Source organism: Anoplopoma fimbria, chromosome 12 (genome assembly GCF_027596085.1).
Source record: "Anoplopoma fimbria isolate UVic2021 breed Golden Eagle Sablefish chromosome 12, Afim_UVic_2022, whole genome shotgun sequence".
Classification (NCBI taxonomy): Eukaryota; Metazoa; Chordata; class Actinopteri; order Perciformes; family Anoplopomatidae; genus Anoplopoma; species Anoplopoma fimbria.
The window spans coordinates 216,093-243,807 of record NC_072460.1 but is presented as its reverse complement, the minus strand read 5'-3'; the positions used below and the strand labels follow the sequence as shown (position 1 = coordinate 243,807).

At 42.4% G+C, this 27,715-nt stretch overlaps 3 protein-coding genes across 3 annotated transcripts in view; 2 read left to right on the top strand and 1 right to left on the bottom strand.

The window, feature by feature from the left end:
* The first annotated feature begins 235 nt into the window (after positions 1–235).
* Positions 236–11,900, top strand: ppih (peptidylprolyl isomerase H (cyclophilin H)). Its single transcript, XM_054608979.1, has 9 exons — positions 236–373; positions 6,474–6,538; positions 6,633–6,656; positions 9,000–9,044; positions 9,677–9,719; positions 10,275–10,367; positions 10,646–10,733; positions 10,884–10,924; positions 11,341–11,900. Exons 1-9 carry the CDS (start codon positions 308–310, stop codon positions 11,407–11,409), a joined length of 534 nt encoding a protein of 177 aa, XP_054464954.1. The 5' UTR covers positions 236–307; the 3' UTR covers positions 11,410–11,900.
* A 2,174-nt stretch (positions 11,901–14,074) lies between these two features.
* On the top strand, positions 14,075–20,605 carry ybx1 (Y box binding protein 1). Its single transcript, XM_054608920.1, has 8 exons — positions 14,075–14,337; positions 18,082–18,145; positions 18,287–18,320; positions 18,405–18,494; positions 18,614–18,898; positions 19,259–19,344; positions 19,653–19,939; positions 20,263–20,605. The coding sequence occupies exons 1-7, from the start codon at positions 14,229–14,231 to the stop codon at positions 19,891–19,893; spliced, it is 909 nt and encodes a 302-aa protein (XP_054464895.1). The 5' UTR covers positions 14,075–14,228; the 3' UTR covers positions 19,894–19,939; positions 20,263–20,605.
* Positions 20,389–27,715, bottom strand: part of arhgef16 (Rho guanine nucleotide exchange factor (GEF) 16) — a 12,385-nt gene continuing 5,058 nt past the window's right edge. The window contains 10 exon segments of the mRNA XM_054608919.1: positions 20,389–21,630; positions 21,784–21,885; positions 22,594–22,664; positions 23,224–23,406; positions 24,186–24,337; positions 24,544–24,636; positions 24,727–24,801; positions 25,284–25,413; positions 25,504–25,656; positions 26,866–27,026. Of these exon segments, the coding sequence (XP_054464894.1) occupies positions 21,491–21,630; positions 21,784–21,885; positions 22,594–22,664; positions 23,224–23,406; positions 24,186–24,337; positions 24,544–24,636; positions 24,727–24,801; positions 25,284–25,413; positions 25,504–25,656; positions 26,866–27,026 (1,260 nt within the window). The 3' untranslated portion in view covers positions 20,389–21,490.

The following is a 27,715-nucleotide window of genomic DNA, read 5'->3' as shown; positions in this document are numbered from 1 at the left end:
AGGACAGTAGTGAGGACAGTGTGAGGACAGTACAGTGTGAGGACAGTAGTGTGAGGACAGTAGTGTGAGGACAGTACAGTGAGGACAGTGTGAGGACAGTACAGTGTGAGGACAGTAGTGTGAGGACAGTGTGAGGACAGTAGTGTGAGGACGGCACTCTGAGGGGAGTATCAAAGCTTTTACTATCGCGCTTTTTCGCGAAGTCTTTGAATTTTGACCCTCACTGCGAGCCGTAGCATGTCTCTTCTGGCCGCTCACCGGATGTCGCATCCACGCTGTTATCCGGTGAACAGAGAGGAAAGTCACGATGTCTGTTCAGACAACGAACCCAATCAACCCGATTGTCTTCTTCGACATCACCGTCGGTGGGCAGGTGAGTGACAGATAGGACCTCATGCACCACGTGTTCCAGGTGAAGCTGTGGTCCGCGGAACTACTGGACTGCTGTCTGAACACACACACACATCAATACACACACACACACACACACACACACACACACACACACACACACACACACACACACACACACACACACACACACACACACACAGGCCGTTCGTGTGGTCGTATCTGCAGTGTGTTGACGGTAACGTGTTGTAACGTGAACGTGGTAACGTGTTGACGGAGAACAGCAGCAGAACTAACGGGACAATGTGTTGTATTCATAACCTCCCATTCACAGAAACACACGCGTGTTTCTGTGAGCTTCTCTCTGTGGACACACATGAGTTGACGGAGAACAGCAGAGGAGAGACTCATAGAGGAGAACGGGACAATGTGTTGTATCAGAGAGGAGACATATCATAGAGGAGAGACTCCCAGAGAGGAGAGACTCAGAGAAACACACTCAGAGCGAGTTTCTGAGACTCAGAGAGGAGACTCTAGAGGGAGACTCAGAGAGGGAGACTCAGAGGAGACTCAGAGAGGAGAGACTCAGAGAGGAGAGACTCAGAGAGGGAGACTCAGGAGAGACTCAGAGAGAGACTCAGAGAGGAGAGAGGAGACTCAGAGAGGAGAGACTCAGAGAGACTCATAGAGGAGACTCAGAGAGGAGACTCAGAGAGGAGAGACTCAGAGAGGAGACTCAGAGAGGAGAGACTCATAGAGGAGACTCATAGAGGAGAGACTCATAGAGGAGAGACTCAGAGAGGAGAGACTCAGAGAGGAGAGACTCATAGAGGAGAGACTCAGAGAGAGAGAGAGACTCAGAGAGGAGAGAGAGACTCAGAGAGGAGAGAGAGGAGACTCAGAGAGGAGAGACTCAGAGGAGAGAGGAGAGACTCAGAGAGGAGAGACTCAGAGAGGAGAGACTCAGAGAGGAGACTCAGAGAGGAGAGACTCAGAGAGGAGAGACTCAGAGAGGAGAGACTCAGAGAGGAGACTCAGAGAGGAGAGACTCATAGAGGAGAGACTCAGAGAGGAGACTCATAGAGGAGAGACTCAGAGAGGAGAGACTCATAGAGGAGAGACTCAGAGAGGAGAGACTCAGAGAGGAGACTCATAGAGGAGACTCAGAGAGGAGAGACTCAGAGGAGAGACTCAGAGGAGAGACTCAGAGAGGAGAGACTCATAGAGGAGAGACTCAGAGAGGAGACTCATCACAGAGAGACTCAGAGAGGAGACTCAGAGAGGAGACTCAGAGAGGAGAGACTCAAAGAGGAGAGACTCAGAGAGGAGAGAGGAGACTCAGAGAGGAGAGACTCATAGAGGAGATTCATAGAGGAGAGACTCACAGAGGAGATTCACAGAGGAGAGACTCAGAGAGGAGAGACTCAGAGAGGAGACTCATAGAGGAGAGACTCAGAGAGGAGAGACTCAGAGAGGAGGAGACTCAGAGAGGAGAGACTCAGAGAGGAGAGACTCAGAGAGGAGACTCAGAGAGGAGAGACTCAGAAAGGAGAGACTCAGAGAGGAGACTCAGAGAGGAGACTCAGAGAGGAGAGACTCAGAGAGGAGATTCACAGAGGAGAGACTCAGAGAGGAGAGACACAGAAAGGAGAGACTCAGAGAGATTTGATATTAGGATATTAGATATTAGGGTATTAGGGTATTAGATATTAGGGTAGGGGCTGCACGGTGGTGTAGTGGTTAGCACTGTCGCCTCACAGCAAGAGGGGCCCGGGTTCAATTCCCGGGCTGGACAACCTTCTGTGTGGAGTTTGCATGTTCTCCCTGTGTCAGCGTGGGTTCTCTCCGGGTTCTCCGGCTTCCTCCCACAGTCCAAAGACATGCAGCTTAGGTTAATTGAAGACTCTAAATATCCCGTAGGTGTGAATGTGAGTGTGAGTGGTTGTTTGTCTCTATATGTCAGCCCTGTGACAGACTGGAGACCTGTCCAGGTGAACCCTGTCCAGGTGAACCCTGTCCAGGTGAACCCTGTCCAGGTGAACCCTGTCCAGGTGAACCCTGTCCAGGTGAACCCTGCCTTCACCCATTGACAGCTGGGATCGGCTCCAGCACCCCCGCGACCCTTAACTGGATAAGCGGTAACGGAAGATGGATGGATGGATGGATATTAGGGTATTAGATATTACGATATTAGATGGACAGATTAACCATCTGGCACATATTTATCAAATATTTATCACATTTAACAAATATTTAACAAATATTTATTTTTTTAAAAGAACGGGTAGAAAAATACATCATTCAGTGAAATAAAAGACTGGGATTTCGGATATTTATTCAGAAACATTTTTACTTACAGAAAGTTAAAATAAATAAATCATGAGTCAACATAGCGTTTCCCCCCCAAGTCTAAAATGATCTTCAAAAAGTCCTCTATGACAAATATTTACAAATGAATGTAGAAGATTGATGGTGATTTTTGTAAATATTTAAAAAAGTTCAGCTCAATGATCATAGCTTTCATCAAAACCTTCCCCAACTCAAAAGAATTACATTTTGAAGTCCAGTCGAAGTCTCTCGTCAACTGCACCTTTTTGCTGTTTGATTGTTCGCTCAGAAGCTCTTCTGCATGTGCTGGCGGAGAGGTGACATATGCATTTCTGTCTCCAGGCGTCAGTTTAAGCATCTAACCCAACATTTACAGTGGTGAACCATTCATAGTTGCCAGCTCAAGTCTTTACTCACTTATCATGTGTCATGGTTCTCACGTTGTTGACCTTTTTCCTCTATTACACATAGAGGAAAGTGTGCCTCTTGTCCTTCGTTGGGTTAAACATAACAGTAGAGAATGGCTGCTGTTGGGTTCCTTTGCTCAACTGCCAGTAAATAGGCCACATGCAAACATTTTCTTGGAAGCTGTATGGTCCCTCGGTGCTGCTATTAGCCCAGAACACCACACCGGTCAGTAAACTGTTGATGCACTCCAACCACAGAAGGTTAACAGTGATGTAGGCAGGTACTCCAAAGTCGAGCAATATGCAGACCACAGACACCGTGAGATAAGGCATCCAAAACAGACCAAAGCCCAGTGTTAAGCTGAACCACAGAGGTGGCCGCGGACAGACGGTTTCCTCCAGATGATTCTCCTCCATGCCTTTTGTCTCCACGCAGTTAGTTGAGATGAACGACAAGTCGCTGCTCTGGTCCTCTTGTTCTTCCATCGCTGCAGATAACCTATCCGCCTCGCTCACCCAATGGGGAATCCTTGACAAAAACGGCAGCATTGTACAAACTACTGCTGAGAAAAGCCCCAAAATGAAGTAGGTAATCAGTGTGGACTCCTGCACTTCACACACTAGAAGGGCGAACCCTTCCTGGTAATCCAGTTCCGTCAAATTATATTTGACGGAACCAAAGGAGTGAATGGCAGCTATGATCCACACCAGCAATGTCAAGGCTGTGTGCCTTAGGAATTTGGAGAATCCGCTCTCTTTGCCAGCATAGGTGCTTTCTAAACAGTAGCTGAATAAACCCAAGCACATCATGGGCAGCGGCAGGGCTTTATATGTCGCGGAGGCATTAGCCAAGGTGAAGCAGAGTGACACAAGATACGTCTGAGGCCCAAGAAAAAAGAAGCTCGATAAAAGAAGCACAATCACAGAGTCAGCCAAGACTATGGACAGACCGCACATACTGAAAAAGGAGGTGTTGAGTTTCCGGCAGCACAAGTAAAGGGCCACTGCGTCCAGTCCCATCTTGAAAAGCATAAGTACCAGATACCTGTCAGTGTTGTCTGAATGACAGCCAGACGCCATATTCTTTTCCTCTACAATGGCCAGCATTTTTGACGGTATGGCTTGTTTTCTGACCAGTGATCAGTTCAGTATTTGGATGCTCCAGGAAAGGCTGTGGAGGACAAGATTTTATTGGTTAGGAACTTCGGCTGTACAAATGATTGATTAGAGAAAGCATGTGGATGCATGGATGTGCATGACACATCTCATCTCACAGTCAATTGAGTTTTTAAGATAACAGCCTTTGTAACAGTGTGGAGTGGAGTGCGTGCTAAGTATAATGTCATTTTAACTTAAAGTCCTGTTTATTGTCACATGCTGTAGATGACTTGCCCCTGCGTATTATTCATATAAACATGCTATACATCAGTCTGGCAATTATTAAAAAAACAAAGTAAAAGTAAATAACTAGAATTCATTTGTTATCATTGCAGTTTTGAGGCACGCCTTTGTTACTCAAATGTTGTCACTTCCTCATCAACATCTTACAGCAGTGGTAAGCAAAGTTCTACCATTTGAAGGGTTGAGCTTACTAAATAAAGATAAATCCCAAAACAGAAGACTGACGCTAGGCCAACATGTACCTCTTTGCTCAGGGTTGTCCTCGTCCAGTGAGTTTCAGTGGGGATCCAGTCAGAGGCCCTGCATGCTCTCACCAACACTCGTCAGAATAAGACTGTGTACAGGTGGAGCGGCTATTTGTGGCTCCACCTTCCTATTGTGAATGCGGACAACTAATGGTACACGCCTTCTGTGTCCTGATGGAGGCCTGCCTATTTCCCCCCATATGCCCCAGAGGTGTTTGCCTCTTATTTCCATTTCAATGTCATGAAACAGATAAACCGGACTGAAACACAGACTCTACTAACAAGACTTGTCTTGTTTGAACCCCACCCAGGGACTGCTTTTGTTCACCTGTGCCAGAAGGAAACTGCATCAAATGTTGAAGGTCTAAGGACGCTTACATCGCTATAACCTCCGGCCACAGTGTTAGAGATGTATGCAGAAAATATAAATACAGTAGCTTAGGGCTAAAAAGGCAGTGAACAATTCTTTAATTAGCAAAAGCATGTTATTTCTATATTTCATCAGAATTTCATTCTTTATTTTTACAAAATGAATAATGTTATTTTCTTACACTATCATGCTGTAATTTGATAAACAGAAGCAGGGTTAGGGTTAGTCATAATAATAATTATATGATTCTTCAAAGTCTGTTGGTCAAATATGCACTGGCAGTTATTTTACAGAAAGTTATCTTTCACATAAAAAAGGTTGATTCTTTTTTTGTTTCAGTTTGTCAGATGCTTTGGCTTGATATGTTGACCGTCAGGTGAAACCCTTTATCCTCTTATGTAAATCAGTTCAGTGCAGTTTTCTATTCCTTGTAGTTTTTGTTTTTCTGAATCCAGCATCACAACAAAAGTAGTTCAACAGGAAACATTCTTCAAAATGTAGGCAACAGACCCTTTTAATATATGTATTATCTGATAAGAAACTTTCTTTTTTTACATTACAACCTGTCTTGATGTTTGTTACGAGCCGACACATCGCGTTATATTTAATTTCATTGTCTGGAAACTAGAAACATTCTGTATTGTCTAAATGGAAAAGACAGGAGATCCATTGGCTGTTTGTTTTACTTAAGTTCGTCCACAGTGGACAGAGAGAGCTGTGCAGTGATGTCATGTGCACAGCAGCACAATGTTTGTTTTCACTCACACGCATACAGACACGTGGGCATTGTTGTAAGAGTCGGCCATTTGCATGTCCCTCCGGGTTGTTGGAGGTCTGGGTGGACAGACAGACAGACACACACACACACACACACACACACACACACACACACACACACACACACACACACACACACACACACACACACAAAGAGGATTCAAAGTGTTTCATTTAGATTTTGATGTCATTTCAATATAACATAATTGATGCCTTGACTTCTGGGAATCAGAACTCACACCAAATAGTTTGTGCAGCATTGTTGGGATGAAATTGAGTCTACTTGATGTTTTCAGCAAGAAATGGGCTACTGTGTCATTTAGCACCAGAGGGAGAAGGAAGAAAGAGGAGAAGAAATCCTACACCAGTTATTCAATAGAAGTATCTCTGAGAAAGGTGTTGTTGCAGAGTCTCTCGGTATAACTGGTTCGTGTAGATGACGCCATCGGTCTCAGAGTAGCTCCTGTAACAAGACTTACCAGTTTCTGGCAATGCTATGTAGTTTGGCCTGAGGTGGAACAGTTTGTTCCTATTTATTTTAAGGTGTATAAGTTTTATTGTTTCTCTCATTTTGTGTGTTCAACTGTTTGCCAGGATATCGGACGGATGAAGATCGAGCTGTTTGCCGATGTGGTTCCAAAGACGGCAGAGAATTTCCGGTAAGGAGAAAGTCAGCATTACAGGGTCGGTTTTTCAGGACTGACATGTCTGACTGTTTGAAGATGTCACTTAATTTTTGATCATCTCTTACAGGCAGTTCTGCACCGGAGAGTTCAGGTGAGGATGTAAAACGTCTTTGTTCTTTGATTGTACACAAGGACTACGTCACTATCCTCATCACATTGTCCCAACATGCACTCAAGATTTTCACTTATCAGAATAAAGGGATAAGAAGAACCTTATTACACCAAAGGTTTCTTCTGGAGAAACCTAATTATTTGGCCACATGTATGCCTAAACAGGCCTTTCACATGTGTGTATGTTCATGACAAAAAGCAAGGACAGGGAAAGTATCTCTGTGGCAGGAGTTCAGCAGTATGAAAGGAAAGATCATTATTAAAAGATGTGCCTCCTTGTATCCAATATAGTGAAATGAAGTCAAGATGAGTTGGTTTTTCACAGATGAACAGTAAGAAGAACTGCTCTACTCAGCCCTTTCATTGAAGTGTCATATGTAGCTAACACTTGATGTGTCGGTTATCAGCCAAAACAGCACCATGTGAGCCATTTCACACTGCCACTACACACTGAGCCATAACCTTCTAATCTAAACTGGGCTTATTCAAAGAATGCTGTTCCGGATTTAAAGTTCCAACTGGATGGCAAGGTTGCAGTCATTGATGCCGTTTATTTTGCCAGGAAGTTATTTTGAAGGTTATTGCTGATCATGGTTCCATGGTTCTACACGAAGAAAGAAAGCGATTACAACATCTTGCTCAAATCATAATCTTACAAACAAATTAGATTCTAAAATGATCCGTTCATCATCTGAAATATGTCATAAATCCAATAATAGAAATAAATTGCTACCTACATTGAAGGTAATTCAAAAGACACATGGAACACAGACACTATCATGGTGAAGGTGTTTGGAGACAAAGAGGAGGAAGTCCTCACCTAGGCCTCTATTTACAACATGGGAGGTTCTACCATAAGTGTAGTGAACATCTCTTGGTGCCTCTTGTGGAGAGGAGGGCAATCAGCCTGCAGTTTCTAACAAATGCCATGTGTGCTGCCAGCTATTCCAATCTGCATTGTGACTGGTAGCTTACTGAGGCTGATAAATGCTCTGCATAGACATCAATCATGGAAGGTGTATAACACCATTTAACGTGACCAGCGTGTGACCTCTGCTCTTTATGCGACCGACACAGATCCTGCCCGGTGCTCTCTTATGCAAATATGAAAGTCTCTCTCCACATGATCTGATATTTAAATGAAAGCCACCTACAATAAAACAGGGTGGTTGTACAGCTGCAAGGTCAAGATGCCTGGTCTCTGGCATGGTATGTACCAGTCACTGTGTCTGTTACCTGATACAGAAAACTTCAATTTAAAGAGCATTATCATGTACCTTTATATGCATCTTATACCTCAGCCAGCTCCAATAGAACAGGCTGGTTGAACAGCTGCCAGATCAAGATTCTCTGCCTCAGGCCCAGTATCTACCCATCCCTGTTTCTAAATGTTTAGTGATTGATTGGTGATGTAATAAACAATAGTTGATTCAAAATACGTTGAATACCCTTCACAGTTTAACCATCGTAGTGTGAAATCAAGTTTTACAGTAGATATACAGTAAAAATGTTATTACATTAATGCTTTCTAGTTGCTGATCTCTGACAATACTTAGTTGTGAAAAACAAATCTGTTGAAAACAAATGGAGGAGAGCCGGTAACGTCGGCAACACCTGTGCTAACAGCTAACGTACGGAGGTTCCATTTGGTTCCATTATGATGAGTTCATGCCGAGTTCAGCAAAAATGAGTATTAGGTGGAGTTTAATAATGACATCAATATGATGTTATCAATGGTAATCTTGTGAAATATGGTTTTGGTGAGAGCTTTCAAAGAAATACAGTTGTTTGAATAACATGTTTGCAGCAATATAAAATAGATATTAGAGAGGGCAAATAGACCTGTGCACTAAGCATCTTATAGTATCATTAAAACTGCAAAACGTTTTTTATCAATAGATATACAATATTTTATTTCTAAGTCATTTGAATTGGGTGTTTTATGCAAATAACCACTATAGACGACTATAACAATGTAAAAGGATTCCTTTTCAAATTCCTGATGGTTTACACTGACTTATGGAGCAGTGATGATCAGCATTAGTGCTCTTTGCTCAGCCAACACTGTTCACTACTGGTGCTCTCTGAAGGAGATGTGATGAAAACACTCCACACACCCTGATATGCTTATTATAGCCAGCTGCAATAGAACAGGGTTGTTGAACTGCTTCAAGTTCAAGAGGCTTGGCCTGTGGAAAAGGTATGTACCCATACCTGTTTCTAGTGACGTGAACTCACTCAACATGACAAACATGGAAAGAATTGATTTATTGTGTTACAATACAGTGTGATTGTCTTTACTTCATTTGTTTCTGTCCTGCAGGAAGGATGGAGTCCCCATCGGTTTCAAAGGTTGCACATTCCACAGGTAAGCAGGGTGGTGTCTTGGTGTGTATAGCTCACGTTGTACTCCATCCTTATTTGACCCACTCTGGCTGGTAGGTTAGTTGTTATTTAAGCGGGTTGAGTCATGATACGGCCTCCTGGCTATAAACTGTCAACCCCCAGCATTCAGGCTGCTTCCGTCCCTGGTTTTCTTCATTTTAAAATTCTAAAGGCAAAATCTCTCATAAGCAAGTATGATCCTGGACACAGAATGAACTAAAAAAAAAAAAGTGATTCTAGTTGTGCTGACCCTTGAAATAATAATATATTATAATAATAACACCCAATAGGCACCTAATGTTAAACATCCTCAAGGGTATTATGTAAAATGTATTAGGTGTTTGTTCATTCATTCATTAGAATGATAAAAAAATCACCTAAATTAAACAGAAACTTATTTATTTATTTATGGGGACTAGAGTGTGGTCTCCTCTTAATGTATATTATTGTTTTACAATATGTAATCAAAATGGATTCATGTCTTTTTTGACACTCATCAGAAAAGTGTAAAGTGCAAACTTCTCACAGGCACTCGATCAGCATGTCTTACCAGTCTCCTTGCCTGCATCAGCTTTTACAACAACCCTGACTGTACTTTTCATTGTTCATTGGCAGGGTGATTAAAGACTTTATGATACAAGGAGGGGACTTTGTGAATGTAAGTACATGCACATCTCTTCTGCTGTCTGGTTTATGCTCTTTTTTTATCTTTAAGATGAAGGAAACAATGTTCCTCAGTTTGACGTGTCGCTATCACTGTTTGCATTTATGGCTTGGAGTAAAGCTAGTTAACTCAAAATCTCATTCTTCTTGCAACATAGAACAACAGAAATACATATACAAAGTATGTTGAGTATTCTCTTTTCGGAGAGACCGTTTTTAAATAAACAATACATTTTTGATGGAAACCAATGGTAATCTCTGATAGGATTTTTGCTTGGAGTGGAACAATGTTAGAAAGACCTGATGTGAAACGAGGGCAAGAAAGATTTGTAAAATCAACAATATAAAGAAAATGATATTTTAAAAGCTGGTGATAACTATTAGGCCTTTCTTCTTTTAAATCCACGTCTATCTACCATTTCTTGTATTCATTAAACTAAATAAATGGTGCCATGATGTCAGACAAGCTGCAGGTGAATTTTGAATTGAGCAAGAGATCAATATGTACGGTTTGTCATTTTATGTTCTGTTTATTTGTCTTATTGTGAAGGGTGATGGGACTGGTATCTGCAGCATCTACAGAGGTCCATTTGTAGACGAAAACTTCCGAATGAAGCACTCGGCCCCCGGCCTTCTGTCCATGGTACGTATGTAGACCAATCCTTAGAGGTTGGGGACACTGCTGAATCAGGAAAGGGTCTCTTTACTTTAACTGAATCCAAATCAAGTTATTGAATTTCCTCCAAACATTTTATAAATGATCTATTATACTGTAACAAATAAGTTAATTAAGATTTGATTAATCCACTCAACGTGGATTGACCCCAATTTCTATAGACGATAGGATTTGATTGATTAATTCAAAGTGAATTAACCCTGACCTCTAAAGACCCTTATTTCTCAATGTGTGTCTTACAACAGGCAAACAGTGGGCCAGGGACAAATGGTTGTCAGTTTTTCATTACCTGCACCAAATGTGACTGGTTAGATGGGAAGCATGTTGTTTTTGGTGAGTAAGTCTACGATTGTTAATTGTGCATTCATATATATATATATATATATATATATATATATATATATATATATATATATATTTAGAGCACTACGTAAAAGTGTGTATGTGCCAAGATTTAAACTGCCTTGTTCACACCTCTTTCAGGAAAAGTGGTTGATGGTCTGCTGATCATGAGGAAAATTGAGGTAAAAAACCACATTGTAATATTAATATATTGATGTCAATGGTTAGAATTGTGCGACCACTCATAATGGTGAAAATGTAATTTACCACCTGGGGATTAACAATTGTGCAAACTGTTTAAAGTTAAATTTTCTGCTGTACTTATTGTCTATAATATCACACTCATCTCTCAAATAAATTACAAAGAGAAATAAGCACATATTTCATAATATGTGTTATATGCTGTTTCACATTTTCAACACTTATGTTTAAAACTTCAGACTAAATTGTTTCAAAGCAGGCACCCAACCTGTGAAAACTAGTCTTTGACACATTCATCTTGTACTGCTTTATGTTTATGTAATGAGTACGGTGATCAAACTATTGATATGTGCATAAATTCACAAGGATCTGTGTTTGTGCTCCCTCCTGCCAACAGAATGTTCCTACGGGTCCCAACAACAAGCCCAAGCTCCCTATCCTGATTGCACAGTGTGGAGAGATGTGATCCAGCTTTCTCAGAACACCACGCCTGAGTTATACAACTTCTGTATACATGGAGTAGTGTTTCAGTCACTTGATACTCCTCAGCAGACATCAACCTACAGATATCTTCCTGTGTGGATGCCTTTTTCCATGATGAACATTGAAGGACAGTATAAAGTTCAACAGTACATCATTTAGGGCAATTATCTTGAGTTTGGTAAAACTGATTCCAGGTCAACTGCTGAATCCAGATAGGCTGATTCACATGTCAGGTGGGTATTAGGACTGACAAGATGTGCTTAAAATATTGGTTCAAATTTTATTTTTGCAGAAGGTCATGTTCAACACTGTTTTTGGGTCCAAGTGAAGACAACTTATGCTTCCTATTATAAAAAGACAAATAAGAAATTGTGACTTGTTGAAGCTTCAAGAAAGGATTGCTTGACATGTTAAACATTCTAATTCCTGTTTCAGTCAAACTGTTCATTGATGATTAATAAATTGTTTTACTTTTTCATAAACCATTGGTGGTAGTAATCTTCTTTGTTTGGGGAAAAGCTGTTTACATATGGTATCATATTTACAGGGTTTTTTTTTAATTAAAGTATGGATGTGTAATTAGTTTTGTTTTAAAGTTCACAGTAGTAAAAATGAATTTGAGTTGCTACCATCTTCACAAAATACATGTATTAATTACAATATTAACAGTAGCCAAAATCTGAAATGATCAGTAGTCTATCATTCTCTTGTTTTTATATTTTTATCCATATAATATGTATTTCAAAACATGGTTACATATCCATTCTTTGAAATGAAGACTATACCCAGTGTAAATGCATTGTTTGTTTAGTTTTTTTGAGCTTATTTCCCCCAGAGAGGTTATCCTTTGAGTCTAGCTTTGAAACGGGTAGCGTTGGTAATTGAGATGTACATTTGTACTCTGAAGTGTTACTGGGTAGTAATCAATCTATACTTCATCGCTAGGAAGCAAAGGAGGGAAATACTTCACAGTGAAACGCACAAGAGTCCTCCTAGTCACACACTTCAGTGCCAAGCAGTCCTCTGCTTAACTTATGGCTACCTCTTCTTATCCTAGCCATCCATACAAATCTAAGCCACAGACCCCTCCCCCATCCACGCTCTGCCTCTTCTACCGTGGACCTTGTTCCCTTGGCACAAAAGAATCCTTTCAGATGGATACTCTGTTCTTATGGAGGCAGGAAGAAGGGTTTTTTTGGGGGGGGATCTCTTCGTGGGGAGGCTCGCTGGGGTCACTGCTAAAGCCCATCTTTATGTGGGAGAACGGGTTCAGCCATTAACAGCGAGCTCTTCACACATCAGCCAGTGCTCATAAACAGTGCCAGTGCAGCATTAACATGACAATGGGTGGGGGGCTGCGGTGGGGTTGTCTCACACACTCAGTCTGGGTATGTCGGCACTGCGCTACTGGAAGAGTATTAGGGATGAAGACTGCATTTAACCAGGTTTTTTGGGCCAGGGAAATATGAGAGAAAAGACTTTAGTATGTTATTACATCAGGATGTCAATATCTGAGCTCATGTGTACCCTTAAGATTGAATAAATGTAATCATTTAAAGAATTTACAGACTTGCAATTGTCCTCCCTGTGAATCCAGAATCATTTCAAGACACAATCAAATAGCATGTTTGATCTTTAAATGATGACCGAACAATATGGTTCTTTTCTCCTGGGTGCTGTGTCCTGATATGACCTTTGTTCAAACCAAGCCACAAAGGATTCGGAGTAAATCTCTACCATATAATATCACGTTTCTAGTGTAATAGTGGGGTAACTTCCAGAAATGTCTTGTGATATACACATATAGGGAATCAGTATTTAATCAGTATTTGTGTGTTTAGGTGTTAGAGTTTAGCTGTCGACCCTGACATGCTGTTTCTAGGCTGGCTCTCTTCCTAAATGTATGTATGTGTGAGTGGCACTACCACAGCAACTCTGATGATGCAGTGAACATTATGAATATATTATTTACATCATGTTCGGTAAATAAAATATTAAGATTTTCCTAATCCTTCCCTTAAATTGGGTCATAATCCCTCATTACATTCCCGGGGAAAGTAAGACCTGCTTTGCTAAAAGATGAATCAAAATCTTTTTTTGTCTTTTTAGTTAATTTGATGATTTTATTTTGTTGCCAGAATGGCATACAATTAATATAGTCCTTGAGTTCTGCAGTATTTGTACCTACAATTAATATAGTCCTTGAGTTCTGCAGTATTTGTACATACAATTAATATAGTCCTTGAGTTCTGCAGTATTTGTACATACAATTAATATAGTCCTTGAGTTCTGCAGTATTTGTACATACAATTAATATAGTCCTTGAGTTCTGCAGTATTTGTACATACAATAAATATAGTCCTTGAGTTCTGCAGTAGTTGTACATTTAGTATAATCCGTCCAGAAAGACTCAAGCAGGCAGACACTGTTCCAAACTGTCCGGTTATCTGTCTGGCTCTGACGTCACCGGGGGGCGGTGACAATGAACAGGTAGCATCTCTGTTAGCCAATCATTTCCAGCAAACGCTCTCTCAACCGAGTGTGACAGTCGTCTCGTCCAATAGCAATGCGTCGTGGTTTGCATTACAGATTCCGACCAATCAGAGGAGTCTCTGGGCGGGGCCGGCAGCACCATTCCCCGGCGCCGTCCCTCACTCTGCCCAGTTCGATCGGCAACGGGAGCGCGAGAGGAAAGCTGAGAGCCCGAAGGCAGTAGCCCGTACCACCGCCGGCCCAGGTTACCATCTAGCACCGGGAACACAGCAGAGAGCCGCCGCCGGCACAACACAACCAGTAGCAGCCATGAGCAGCGAGGCCGACACCCAACCACCACCCGAGGCCCCCGCGGCCGACGACGACAGCCCGTCCAGCCCGGCGGCCGCAGCCTCCGCGGCGGACAAGAAGGTCATCGGTAAGGGCTAGCGGCGTGGAGCTAGGCTAGCAGTGTGGAGCTAGGCTAGCTAGCGGCGTGGAGCTAGGCTAGCTAGCGTGGAGCTAGGCTAGCGGCGTGGAGCTAGGCTAGCGGCGTGGAGCTAGGCTAGCTAGCAGCTAGCTGGCGTGGAGCTAGGCTAGCTAGCAGCTAGCTGGCGTGGAGCTAGGCTAGCTAGCGGCGTGGAGCTAGGCTAGCTGGCGTGGAGCGGCTAGCTGGCGTGGAGCTAAGCTAGCTAGCGTGGAGCTAGCGGCTGGCGTGGAGCTAGGCTGGAGCTAGCGTGGAGCTAGCTGGCGTGGAGCTGGAGCTAGCGGCGTGGAGCTAGCGGCGTGGAGCTAGGCTAGCTAGCTGCGTGGAGCTAGGCTAGCTAGCGGCTAGCTGGCGTGGAGCTGAGCTAGCGTGGAGCTAGGCTAACTAGCGTGGGGCTAAGCTAGCATGGAGCTGGGCTAGCTAGCGTGGAGCTAGGCTAAGCTAGCTGACGTGGAGCTAGTTAACGTTGTGCTAAGCTAACTGATTTACTAGATAACTAGTTGGGCTGAGAGGCGATGCGGCAAAGCGGTGACCTAAAGATACCCCACACCGGACCGGTTACCCGGGTTAGACCCGCGTTAGAGTGACTCGGGTTAGGGTTAGAGTGACTCGGGTTAGGGTGACGGGTTAGACTGACTCGGGTTAGGGTGAGGGTTAGACTGACTCGGGTTAGACTGACTCGGGTTAGGGTTAGAGTGACTCGGGTTAGACTGACTCGGGTTAGGGTTAGAGTGACTCTGGTTAGGGTGACTCGGGTTAGACTGACTCGGGTTAACGGGCAGATGGGTCTAGATAAAGCAACACCGTCTGTGTTCCTCAGAGCAACACTGTTATGTTATATTATATATAATATACACACACTGTCATGTTATATATGTTATGTTATATAATATATATAACATGTTATATATAATAATATATAACATGTTATATATTATATATAATATATAACATGTTATATATAATATATTATATATATGTTATATATATATATATATATATAACATGTTATATATATATATATAACATGTTATATATATATATATAACATGTTATATATATATATATGTTATGTTATATATTATTATATATATATTATATTATATATAATATATAACATGTTATATATTATATATAATATGATAGTGTATATATGACATATATAATATAACATGTGTGTGTGTATATATTATATATAATATATACACACTGTCATGTTATATATGTTATGTTATATATATATATAATAATATATAACATAACATATATAACACAATATCATGTTATATAATAATATATAATGTAATATCATTATATATGTATAATATTATAATAATAATATATGTTATATAATATATATAATGTAATATATTATATATATATATATAATATTAATATATAATATTATATATATTATGTATATATATAATAATATTATAATATTATATAATATTATATATATATTATATATAATAATATTATAATGTTATATTATATTATGTATATATTATATTATATATAATAATATTATAATGTAATATGTTATATATATTATATATTCTACATATGACCCGCTCGGTGTCTTTAACGGACGAGCTCGGTAGCACGGTGTCTCTCGGTAGCACGGTGTCTCTCTCTCGGTAGCACGGTGTCTCTCTCTCGGTAGCACGGTGTCTCTCGGTAGCACTCTCGGTAGCACGGTGTCTCTCTCTCGAGCACGGTGTCTCTCTCGGTAGCACGGTGTAGCACGGTGTCTCTCTCGGTAGCACGGTGTCTCTAGCACTCTCGGTAGCACGGTGTGTCTCTCTCGGTAGCACGGTGTGTCTCTCGGTAGCACGGTGTCTCTCTCTCGGTAGCACGGTGTCTCTCTCGGTAGCACGGTGTGTCTCTCTCGGTAGCACGGTGTCTCTCTCGGTAGCACGGTGTCTCTCTCTCGGTAGCACGGTGTCTCTCTCGGTAGCACGGTGTGTCTCTCGGTAGCACGGTGTCTCTCTCGGTAGCACGGTGTCTCTCTCGGTAGCACGGTGGTAGCACGGTGTCTCTCTCGGTAGCACGGTGTCTCTCTCGGTAGCACGGTGTCTCTCTCGGTAGCACGGTGTCTCTCTCGGTAGCACGGTGTCTCTCTCGGTAGCACGTGTGTCTCTCTCGGTAGCACGGTGTGTCGGTAGCACGGTGTGTCTCTCTCGGTAGCACGGTGTCTCTCTCGGTAGCACGGTGTGTCTCTCGGTAGCACGGTGTCTCTCTCTCGGTAGCACGGTGTCTCTCTCGGTAGCACGGTGTCTCTCTCGGTAGCACGGTGTCTCTCTCGGTAGCACGGTGTCTCTCTCGGTAGCACGGTGTCTCTCTCGGTAGCACGGTGTCTCTCCGGTAGCACGTGTCTCTCTCGGTAGCACGGTGTCTCTCCCGGTAGCACGGTGTCTCTCTCTCGGTAGCACGGTGTCTCTCTCGGTAGCACGGTGTCTCCCGGTAGCCGTTAGCTCATCGTTAGCTCATCTCCGCAGAGAGGAGGTCACGCTGTCGTCCCTTTGTTCACACGGAGCCGTCTGACTGCTCACTGCTCTCAAACCACTACAACCAGTACAACACTAAAACCAGTACAACGTTCAAACCACTACAACCAGTACAACTCCTCCTACCCGGCTCACGGTACCGGTCCGGCGAGGCCGGTCTGTCAGAACACGATGAAGGCCCCGCTCACACCAGGCAGGCTAACAGAGGCTAGCTGAGAGAGGCTAACAGAGGCTAGCTGAGAGAGGCTAGCTGAGAGAGGCTAACAGAGGCTAGCTGAGGCAGGCTAGCTGTTTACATGGCTGAAGGGACAACCCAAAATGTCCGCCGTGTGAGTCCACTGGTTTCCTGTCAGATGGAAACACGTGTATCTGTATTCTTACATTGTCATAGTATGAGCTACATGAAGCTATCTGAAGCTACATGAAGCTACATGAAGCTACATGAAGCTATCTGAAGTGCTGCGGGTTTGCTGGCTTTAATCCAACCACATGGCAGAGACCTAGCTGCCATGCTAACAGCCAGCTGGCTGCATGCTAACTATCTGATCCACCACGTGTAAAGCTCCTCAGTACTAAGAGGCCATAGAGCCACAGACACTGAACCTTCAGTGATCAGTGTGGATCCATAGTAACTGAACCATCAGTGTGGATCCATAGTAACTGAACCATCAGTGTGGATCCATAGTAACTGAACCATCAGTGTGGATCCATAGTAACTGAACCATCAGTGATCAGTGTGGATCCATAGTAACTGAACCATCAGTGTGGATCCATAGTAACTGAACCATCAGTGATCAGTGTGGATCCATAGTAACTGAACCATCAGTGATCAGTGTGGATCCATAGTAACTGAACCATCAGTGATCAGTGTGTCATGGCTGCGTTCACCCTCACAGCTCTGTAACACAACCATGTGGAGGACCAGTAATAACATAAGGTAATAACATAGATCATTACTGTCATCATGCTCTAGTGCAGCTGGCACAGGGCACCCTAAGCACCCTGGGCTATAAAAGGGTGACAGTTGGGAGTTAAATATAACCCGCGGTATGTTTTTCATCATCGGTCCTTGTTTAATTAAAGTTTTATTTGTACTCACAAGACGTTATCTCAATGGTGTAATATTGTAAAGGAAACGACTAAAGCTTAAACTTGGTTTGTCATTTTCTTTTGTGTCTTGTTGCAGCAACAAAAGTCCTGGGTACAGTGAAATGGTTCAACGTCAGGAATGGATATGGTTTTATCAATCGGTAAGTGGACCCCACCCCCATCCTTGCCTCCTTAAGATCTTGATATCATCTGTCTGAAGGAACATTGCTAATCCTATCATGGCTTTGATTTGCTTATAAAGCTAACTAGAAGTGACCCCTCCTTTTTTGGTTTTGTTTAAGGAATGATACAAAGGAGGACGTTTTTGTACACCAGGTAAGTTGTATGTAGTTTTATTTTCTTACTTTGATTAATGATCATGAATATTAAATCTCATATCTGAACTACTCTTGGTTTTAGACAGCCATCAAGAAGAACAACCCGAGGAAATACCTTCGCAGTGTTGGCGATGGAGAAACTGTGGAGTTTGACGTAGTTGAGGGAGAGAAGGTAAGGCTGTTCTTTGGATTGTAATAAAATCAGTTACAAAGTTCTGAATTTAGTTTGCAACTACTGCTGTTCTTTAGATAATTAATTTGGGTAATTACATTTCTTTTTTTTTTAAAAAGGGAGCAGAGGCGGCAAATGTCACTGGCCCAGGAGGCATTGCAGTCCAGGGAAGTAAGTACGCCGCTGACAGGAACCGCTATAGGCGCTATCCCCGAAGAAGGGGCCCTCCTCGCGGTGGAGAATATCCAGATAACTACCAGAGTGACGGAGAAGGGGAGCCACCCAGCGGAGGTCGTGAGAAAGGAGGCAGCCGAGATGGGGGAGAGAGCGCCCCAGAAGGAGATGTGCAGCAACAGCAGCGCAGGCCCGCTTATCCTGGCAGACGGCGCTACCCACCATACTTTGTACGTAGACGCTACGGCCGCCGGCCCCCGTACACCAACGCACCACGTGGAGAGATGACTGAGGTACGCCGTCACAGGGCTTCAACATGAAGCAGGCACCCAGCAGTCCCAGAAGGGACCCTTGATATGTTGATGTCATACACAACACCCTCTCCTTTCAACATTCACGTGGTTGTGAACAAAAACTCTTGGTGTATCGGGGGCCTGGCCAGTATCTTGCAAATTGACTCAAAATAGGCCCATAATCTCAGCTGTGTTGGGCCTAATGGCTAGATGGCCAGTTTGACTACAATGTTTGTTTGCTTACGTGTTGGCTTCGGAAAAAGCTGCATGTCAGTTGTTGGATTTATTTGCTTTCAGGGAGGCGAGGGTGACGAGAGCCAGGGAGGTCCTGACCAGGGCAACAAACCAGCGAGGGGGACCTACTACAGAGGCTTCCGACCAAGGTTCATACCAAGGTTTGCGTGGTGGCTTTGTTGACGCAGGGCTGCAACAATGTAAGAGTAAAGCACTGGGCTGTCTAGAAAATAATTCTAGCCCTAAGTCTATCAGCAAACCTGAATAGATAAAGGCCACCTCTTTGGCCAGAGAAGCTCTCCATTTTTGCAGCCCACCCTCAAATTGCAGCTGCGCATTCAAACATTTTGAGCAATTGTCATTGTGCCTTTTTAAAACTGCATGATATCACAACTTCTTAGTTTCTTTATAATTCATGATTCCTTACAGCCCCTTTCTTACTTCTTGTTCACTCCAGGGGTCCACCCCGTCCCAGACCAGTGCGGGATGGCGAGGAGGACAAGGAGAATCAGGGTGGTGAAGATGGTCAGAACCAACAGCCCCGCCAGCGGCGCTACCGCCGTAACTTCAACTACCGCCGCAGACGTCCACAGACTGGCGGCAAACCTGGCCAGGAAACCAAGGAGGCCAAGACAGGAGGTGACCCACCTGCAGAGAAAACGGCCGCTCCCGAGGCCCAGCAGGGTGGGGCTGAGTAGGAAACAACCTGCCCACCGGCACCTACCATCTTTTACCATCGTCCGGGTGAGTAAAAAGACCACGATGGCTGATCATTTCCATTATCTTAAGCTTCACAAATGTGCGGATTCAGACAGTAGAGGGTAATGATGGTAAATACTAGGATACGTAGGCTAAGCTAGCTAAAGAAGTCTGGCTGGCACTTTTTAGGCTCTGTTATGGATGATCCAAAGCAGCATCTTTAGGCTTTATTCTTTTTCTGCTATCTGGTGATGATACACATTTTCAGGCACTTCATGGTTTGACATGCCACATTACTAAACTCAATTGATTTAAAATGCCAAATACAGATGAACAATTGACTAATTTGCACATTTTCTTCTTCACAGTTTTTTTGTCAACAACAAGATGAAACATCAAACAAGATCTGAGCAATAAGGATTTGACTTGACGATCGTCACAAGCTTGCACCATGCATTTGACCAGATTACCACCGAATGCCTGCAGAATCTATGCAGACTTGTTTTTTTTTTCCATTATTTTTATGTGACAGCTACAAACGTTTTGGGGAAACAACAAATGTTTTTCTAAATCTGTCCTAAGTTTTTACACCAAATGGTTTTTAAAGAAAAAATGGAATTTGATAACTGGTCAGTTTGACATTTTTAAATAACTTTTTATGTATTCAAACATTTTAACAAAATGCAAGCTCAAATAAAAGTCCAGAAACCAGGTGAAATGTCTTGAGTGGTTGCTTTCTATTTCTATTTCAAGTATATGGGCTCTTAAAAATGACAAATATAACCTTGTATACTGCAGTCAAATTCAACGATAAGTGTCATGAACAGCATTTATAATGGTAAATGTTTTGCCAAAACTGTGGTCACATTTCTTCATTTATTTTACAACAGGATGACAAAGAAACCATATGCAGCATCTTGAAATGACACTAACACAATGGATACAACAATAAATGCAACCAATATTTAGCACTATATCAAGTTCTGCATCTTAAGCTTGGTTTAGGTCTCAAGAAATCAATATGTAGGCAACACATTTAAAACAGTGTATACAAAATAATTCAACCTTGTAGCTCTTAGATTTTGTATTCAAACCTAGGCCTGAGGCACATTCTTTCCTACAGCAAGTAAGTCTCAATTTACATTCCAACCAAATGCATGTACAGCAACAACATAATGCTGTGAAAGTGAAGTGGTCTGCCACTGTTGTCCAGTAAGTCCTGCCATTGCAAATGTCCATTCCTTTATTGGCTAAACATAGAAGGTGGACAAAAACACCTGTATGGACAATCGCTCTGCAATAAAGTGTTGGAGATATAACTGTTGATTTACGGTAATGTTTTAAAATTGGTGTGGATAGTTTGACATTAGAGAGTAACATAAAACATGCACAATTGCTGGATTCAACCCAGGAACCTCGTGGTCACATTTGATATGATCTTAGACTTCTGGGATACAGTGACAGCATTACGTATCCTATCAGTGTGTTCACTTTGATACACAAGCAATGTAGTCTCAACAAACACTGAACGTGAGTGTCACCAATTTACCGGAGGCTGTTTTTGTTATTTTGTCCACCCCCTGTACACTGAGTCACTCAAACGTTGGTCTCTTTGCGCAGGCGCTTCATGCGTTGCATGTTGTTCTCGATGGCCGTGGGGTTGGTGATCTCTGTGGCACAGGTAGCAGGAAACCAGCCTCTCTCTCCATCTCGCATCCTCTCCCCATAGCACCAGGCTAGGAAGAGCACACAGTTAGCTTTTAAAAACTCATGTATTTAAATGATCACAGGCAGGCGGCTCACTGACTGAGCATGAAGGTCTGGATGTGATGTTGTACTACAGATATTGATGAAGCTAAGTGCACACACACACACACACACACACACACCTTCCTCTTTCTGCAGCACGATGACAAGCTCAGCCTGTTGCAGCCCCAACTCATCTGGTTCTTTTGGCATGTAGGCTTTGGTGGCCTCGTACTGTGGAAGACCTGAAAAACATTCCCATAATGCACTGTGATTCATGAAAATAAAGATTTCAGCTGAATATATTTCTCTGTATTTTAGGTTTCTGCTTTAAAGAACTTTGAATACAGTTCATCTTGTTGGTAAAGAGTCTGTTGTCTTTTCTTTTAAAAAAACAACCTGTGCAACACTGATTAATATCTACAGCACATCATATTACTTCCTGGAATATGTCATTTTCCCTGTAAAGGCACGCCCTTTGATAACGATGTCAAATATGAAACGAAGATACTAGCTCACTTCAAACACTTGTCATTACACAAACAGCAACTGTGAGTGCTGCTTGTGTGAATATGTTCTTTATATGTATTTAGGTCATTGTAAAACATTGAAAAACCCAAAGTCTTCACATAGATCCAGTAAATGTTGCGAAATAGTTGAAAATTCTGGACAAGAAGCGAGCCTATGCAGCTCTGATATGTATGTGAATAAGATTGCATTTGAAATAGCTGCAGACTCATTAGAAATAAAAAATGAAAGCGAACCATCTGTTTTCTTTGCAGCACACTGCCTTCAATAACAAATGAATCATTTACAAAAGTAAGGCAAGAGAACCTTTGTCATTAATTACCACTTTCAGAAATGGCATGCCCTCACTGAAAACTGGTCACGCTCAGAACTCAAAGCGTGCTTCAAAGAATGACTCCCTTGGTAAATAAAGCATGCTGACTTACCATCTTTACACGTAGAGACTCCTGCCTGCTTGTGTTCAGTCAGAGCAACTATCCAGCGTGCCCGGTCCACCCTGGGATAAAGAGACAAAGAACAACACTGTTAAATATGACTCAGGAGCTCGTGTATTAACACAAGAAGTCTGGATCTAATGAGTGGACTCAAAGCGCTGCAGCATGTAAGGCTGCTATTAAAACTTCTGTCAGTAGAGGGAGCCTGGAACAAAACATCTGATTTTGTTTGCAGTTGGGTTTTTCCAAAAGGTCTCGCTCTGTGTTCAGCTTTGACACGGAATCAATGTGGTTTTAATTTATCTCATGTTCTTGTTTGGACTTCATTATCAGCCTTATATTACTGTGAGCTGGTCGCCTTCAGTCATATTGGAGCTGGGTTACTGATGATGCAAACAGAAACTCCTGCTAATTCATAATCAAAGCTTTCCACTGGTGAACTGGCAGGATGCTTTTATTGTGAAGAAGTCCTATGAAATGCAATGCGAAAAGCTATGCAGGCTCTTCCTGTGATTTGGGACCAGAGAGAGACCTTGTGTTTTCATAATTCCCACTTGAGGAATAACAACTGTACTTATCATGTACAGTTCACGGCTAAAGGGGAGCTGAGAGCATGGTTACCTGGACTCGGCCACCAGGCAGATCTGTTCCGCTTTCCCTTCACTGTTCTTGCTCATCAGCAGCTTGAAGGAAAGATAGTAGCTGTTCTTAACAGGCGAAGACGTCCGTCCTTCTGCATCATCGCCGACCTCCACCTCCACATTCTCCAGAGTGGCGTAGTCCATCACCACAAAGCTCTCCTCACTGGAGAAACAAACCGTTTTGACTCATATTTCCTTGTACGGGATAACATTGATCAAAGCAGGAACATACACATTTAAATCATTTGAACATTATAGTGTAGCTAAACTCTGCCACTATTTTATTATTTTGCATGTGTGTACTGCGAACACATTCCAACCACATTGCTCGACCATCTGCTAATAGCATTTCCTAGACATTATCACCTGATGCCTGGGTCCCAGTGTCAACTGAACAAGCCTGAAAATGACTCCAGTGTTGTGGGCAGCTCCTTCCTCTGTGTAGACATTGTTTGGTTCCTCCCTAACTCAAAACAGAAAGCACTAGTCTGTCGAGCTGACATGCTGAATGCAAGATTGAAGAATCTCAAGTATGCACTCACAACAGCCATGCTCTTTCCTTTCTCTGTCCCCTGCCTCTTGTCATTTCACTCTGTTTCTCATGTGTCCTACCTGCCAGCAGTTGGACCAAAATTCACCAGGATTTTGAAATGCTTCAAAAATCTGGTTGTTTCTCAAGTGTGTGTTCTCTAGCAGCCTATATCTAAAGTGACACACAAATAGTGCTACAAAATATTACAACTTACTTTCCTGCTCTGGGGACTTTGTTTCTCATGACAGACTACTCCTCAACATCTTAACTATGCTGATTATGTTGACATACTGCAGAGTATTTGCAGTCAGTTTAATTTTTTTTTAAATATATTTTTTCCCCCAACAAAATACTATTTTAGAATGATTGTGCATAATATTCAAAACAAACTGTATTTCAGTCCCATTGACCTCTTCTTCTTGGTGACGATCAGTACGTCGTTGAAGAGAAACAGGTAGTAGCTCCTGTGGCTGAAAGCCCTCCAGATGCTCAGCTCCTCGGGGCTGAAGGCCAGCTCACCACGCTTGATCAGCCACCGCGACGACGACACCAGAGGAAACGGCTGTGAGGACACAAGAGTTATCTCTATCAGTTCAGGTTTCATTTACTTTACAACACGAGATGAATCACTCCAAAGCTTTATCCGGGTTCCGTTATGTTCCTTGCCTTTTTCTATCTACATCCACGGCCCTCATTAGACCTAATACGTCAAACCCTGTGAACTCTATATTCACTTGGTGAAGGTGTTTGTGCAGAAACACAACTAACCTTGATTTTACCAAAATCCATCTGTTTCTGGATGGTGTACATCTGCTCCGTCCTCTCCATCCGCTGAGCACCATCATTGCAGCTAGTGACCACCTGTTGAATTAACAATCACAACAATGACATAATGATAATCGCAACCTTGAAATCTTCATAGCCCACTCTAAAATCTAAACATCTCTCTACCTTGCTGATGGCGTGCAGTGCCCAAACAGCAGCAAAGTACTCCGCTGTCTTATCTGGAGTTTTCTGGCAGATTGTCTGTGAGGAGAGAACAAAGGTATGAAACTTAGTTAGTAGCAATTATTCACCTATATATGCAAAACAACCTTCTGCACCACTGTGCATGCCAAGAAGCTGAATCTGGAGTTTCTAAATCATGATGTATTGTCAACTCAGGTGTACATGCACATATATGCCAGGTTAAAGATGTGTGTTTATACATATGGTTTTATTCATTTGTTTACTTATTTTGCCATTTTTTAAATTCTCCTCATTTCACCCTCAAAAAATGTGTCTCAATGACACCTAAATATGTGTTAAGGGTAATTGATTTTGATAGGTGCCCAGCTTTACATGCTGAATGGCTGACAAAATTGATGAACTTGGAAACAATTTGGTAAATGCTTGCTTAAAATGGTAAAAGGAAAGAAAAATAAACCTGTGGCCCTCAGCCTCCTATATTCAGCAGCTATAAGTCTTCCAATAAGTCATTTATGTAAGAAAGAAAGGGTTAAACTGACATCCAGCAGCAGTGGCAGTCTGGTGACTCTCTGCATGGGAAGGATCAGGAAAGAGATCATGGGCAGGCCTCCACATTCACTGCTCCCTTCAATCTGCTTCAGGCTCTCTTTGAACGCAGTGTTACTGGTCCTGACAGATGGAAAGAAAGTTGGAAGTTCAGCTCATCCCGCCTTGTTACTGCAAAAAACTCAGATTGTTACAGTTTGTTCTGCTACTCACAGCAGCTTCTGCAGCGTCCTCTGCTGGAACGTCTCGTTGGAGCAGTAGACAATGTAGGGCTCAAAGTGGTGGGCAGCGTGGTTCTGAACAATATCGCTAATGTCCCGAATCACCGGGTTGTCATAGTGACGCCGTTCAAGGTCCTCAAAAAACCTGAAAATGGAGAGAGGGGGAGGTTGGTAAAGAAGTGAAAGGACTGTGTTTCTCCGCCCACAGACTGATGACCTGAGCAGGACACACAGCTGTGTGAGCACAGAGTGTGTTCAGGCTGAACTGAATGTGCTAACTTCTAGGTTTTAAATCTGACACTTGCAGCATGGACATACAGATGAAAGTATCAGCGTTCTCATTTCAGTGTTATTAACATTCAGAGACTTTTTGTACCAACACACCTGGCGTTCTACCTGGCTTATTCAAAAGAGAGTTGGTCAACTATATATATTGTATTAGTCTGTTACAAGGTGCCGTCTCTGTTAAACTAAGTAATGTTTGTTGTAATGTTAAGTTTCATTCTGTAACAATTGTGTAACTGAAAGAAGTTATTTGAGCCTATAATTTAGAAAACAAAAGGTATCCTTCTTCATGTAACTCGATTCTGAAAAATGTGCACTAAAGAACAATCCTGAAAGCACAGAGACCAATACATTAAAATACTAAACCTATGCAACTCTCTACTAGAAGATCCAGGTGAGCCTTTCTGCCTAAGCAGTGTGAAGTCTTTCCATTATTGCCATTATTATAATAATATAAAGGACTTTCAGCCCTGCCCTTGCTAAGTGCCTTTTTGAAAAAAAAGAAAAAAAAGGTGTAAAATGACACCTGGAAAACAGCCCAACCCAGGAAACAAATGCAGGACAAACATTCACAGAAACTGTAAGTCAAACAGCAGCTACTGACAAACCCTCTGCCCTCTAGCTTCATAGAGCCTGTTTTACTTGGAGAAAAAAGAACAAGAGGATCAATGACAGAAAGACAAGTCTTCTCTTGCTGCTCAAATGAATCTATTTTCATTCAAATGTATGTAGCTAGCAATAAACAAAGCAACACAGGCTGCTCTCTAGCACGTTATCATCTTAAAGCCCGGGAATAACATTCAGAGCAGCAGAACCAGTTTGGCTGGCGTGTTTTAACATGTTGATGGAGCCTACAGGATACAAAAGACATGCAAAGGGAAGTACTCGACCTGAAACTTTGTAAACCAATTTTCCACTTCAAACCACATCTTAATGGGAACAAAAACGTTAACTGTATGACAAAAACACTCAATGTGCAGCCCCATTTAACATCTGTAGAGACTGTATGCAGATAACAAAATCAGATTTTTCCACCACATACAAAGAAGTAAGACAATGTTGCACCCACCGTTTGCTGACCTGCTGAATGACAGAGATGTTGGAGAAGAGGTGATGGTACTCTGTGGCCGTCATTGTTTTCTTCAGAGCTTCGCTGCTCTTGAAGTGACGCACCAGGATGCCCAGGCTGTGCAGGTACGAGTGCTCCGATGTGATGATCTCAAAAATGGCCTGTCAAAAGACCACACACACACACACACACACACACACAAATAAGTGTGAATGTGAAGAACTCACATCTGCAACATGTTCTTTCATTTTCCGCCTGAACTCTAGAAAATAAAGCCTACCCTGTGACGCGCCGCCTATTAGCTCTCCGATGGGCTGTTCTTTTTTGATCAAGGTTTTTAAATTTAAAGTTTATTTTGGGAACTCACTTTTTCTCCAACCTACTTTTTTTCTCCTCTGGGTCATTTTGGTGATATCCTTCATTTCCCATAATTCTTTTTAACAACATCCAGAGAAATCTACTTTACTTTCTGCATTAAAATAGGGGTTTACACTAACAGAGCCAAGCAGTAGTGAAGTTATTCAAGATCAAGAGAGCGCCACAGACATGTCCCTGACACAAAGTAAAACATATGCTGTGGCTGCAATGCATCCTGGTCTATTGAGGCAGCGGTTGGAGGAGAAATCTGCAGTTCTGCTCTCCTCTATGACAAACTTCCTCCTACACGTTTAATATTGGAACAAAATGGTGAATGGTGGATTTTTACTGAGTGACACCAAATTCCGATATTTACTGGTAATGTTTTAGACTCCACTGACACTTCACATTGGAGAGTAGGGTAGTCGTTTGCCAGTTATCCAAAGGTGTCAGAAGCAGACAACGTCACATATCAGCAATTTGTAGCAGTGTT

Excerpts from the sequence above, each read along its gene's own strand:
- ybx1 (XM_054608920.1), top strand. The coding sequence starts at position 14,229 with ATGAGCAGCGAGGCCGACACCCAACCACCACCCGAGGCCCCCGCGGCC. Across the intron at positions 18,146-18,286 it reads GGATATGGTTTTATCAATCG|GAATGATACAAAGGAGGACG; the intron begins GTAAGTGGACCC and ends GTTTTGTTTAAG. Across the intron at positions 18,899-19,258 it reads GGCGCTACCCACCATACTTT|GGAGGCGAGGGTGACGAGAG; the intron begins GTACGTAGACGC and ends ATTTGCTTTCAG.
- ppih (XM_054608979.1), top strand. The coding sequence starts at position 308 with ATGTCTGTTCAGACAACGAACCCAATCAACCCGATTGTCTTCTTCGAC. Across the intron at positions 374-6,473 it reads ACATCACCGTCGGTGGGCAG|GATATCGGACGGATGAAGAT; the intron begins GTGAGTGACAGA and ends ACTGTTTGCCAG. Across the intron at positions 9,720-10,274 it reads AAGGAGGGGACTTTGTGAAT|GGTGATGGGACTGGTATCTG; the intron begins GTAAGTACATGC and ends CTTATTGTGAAG.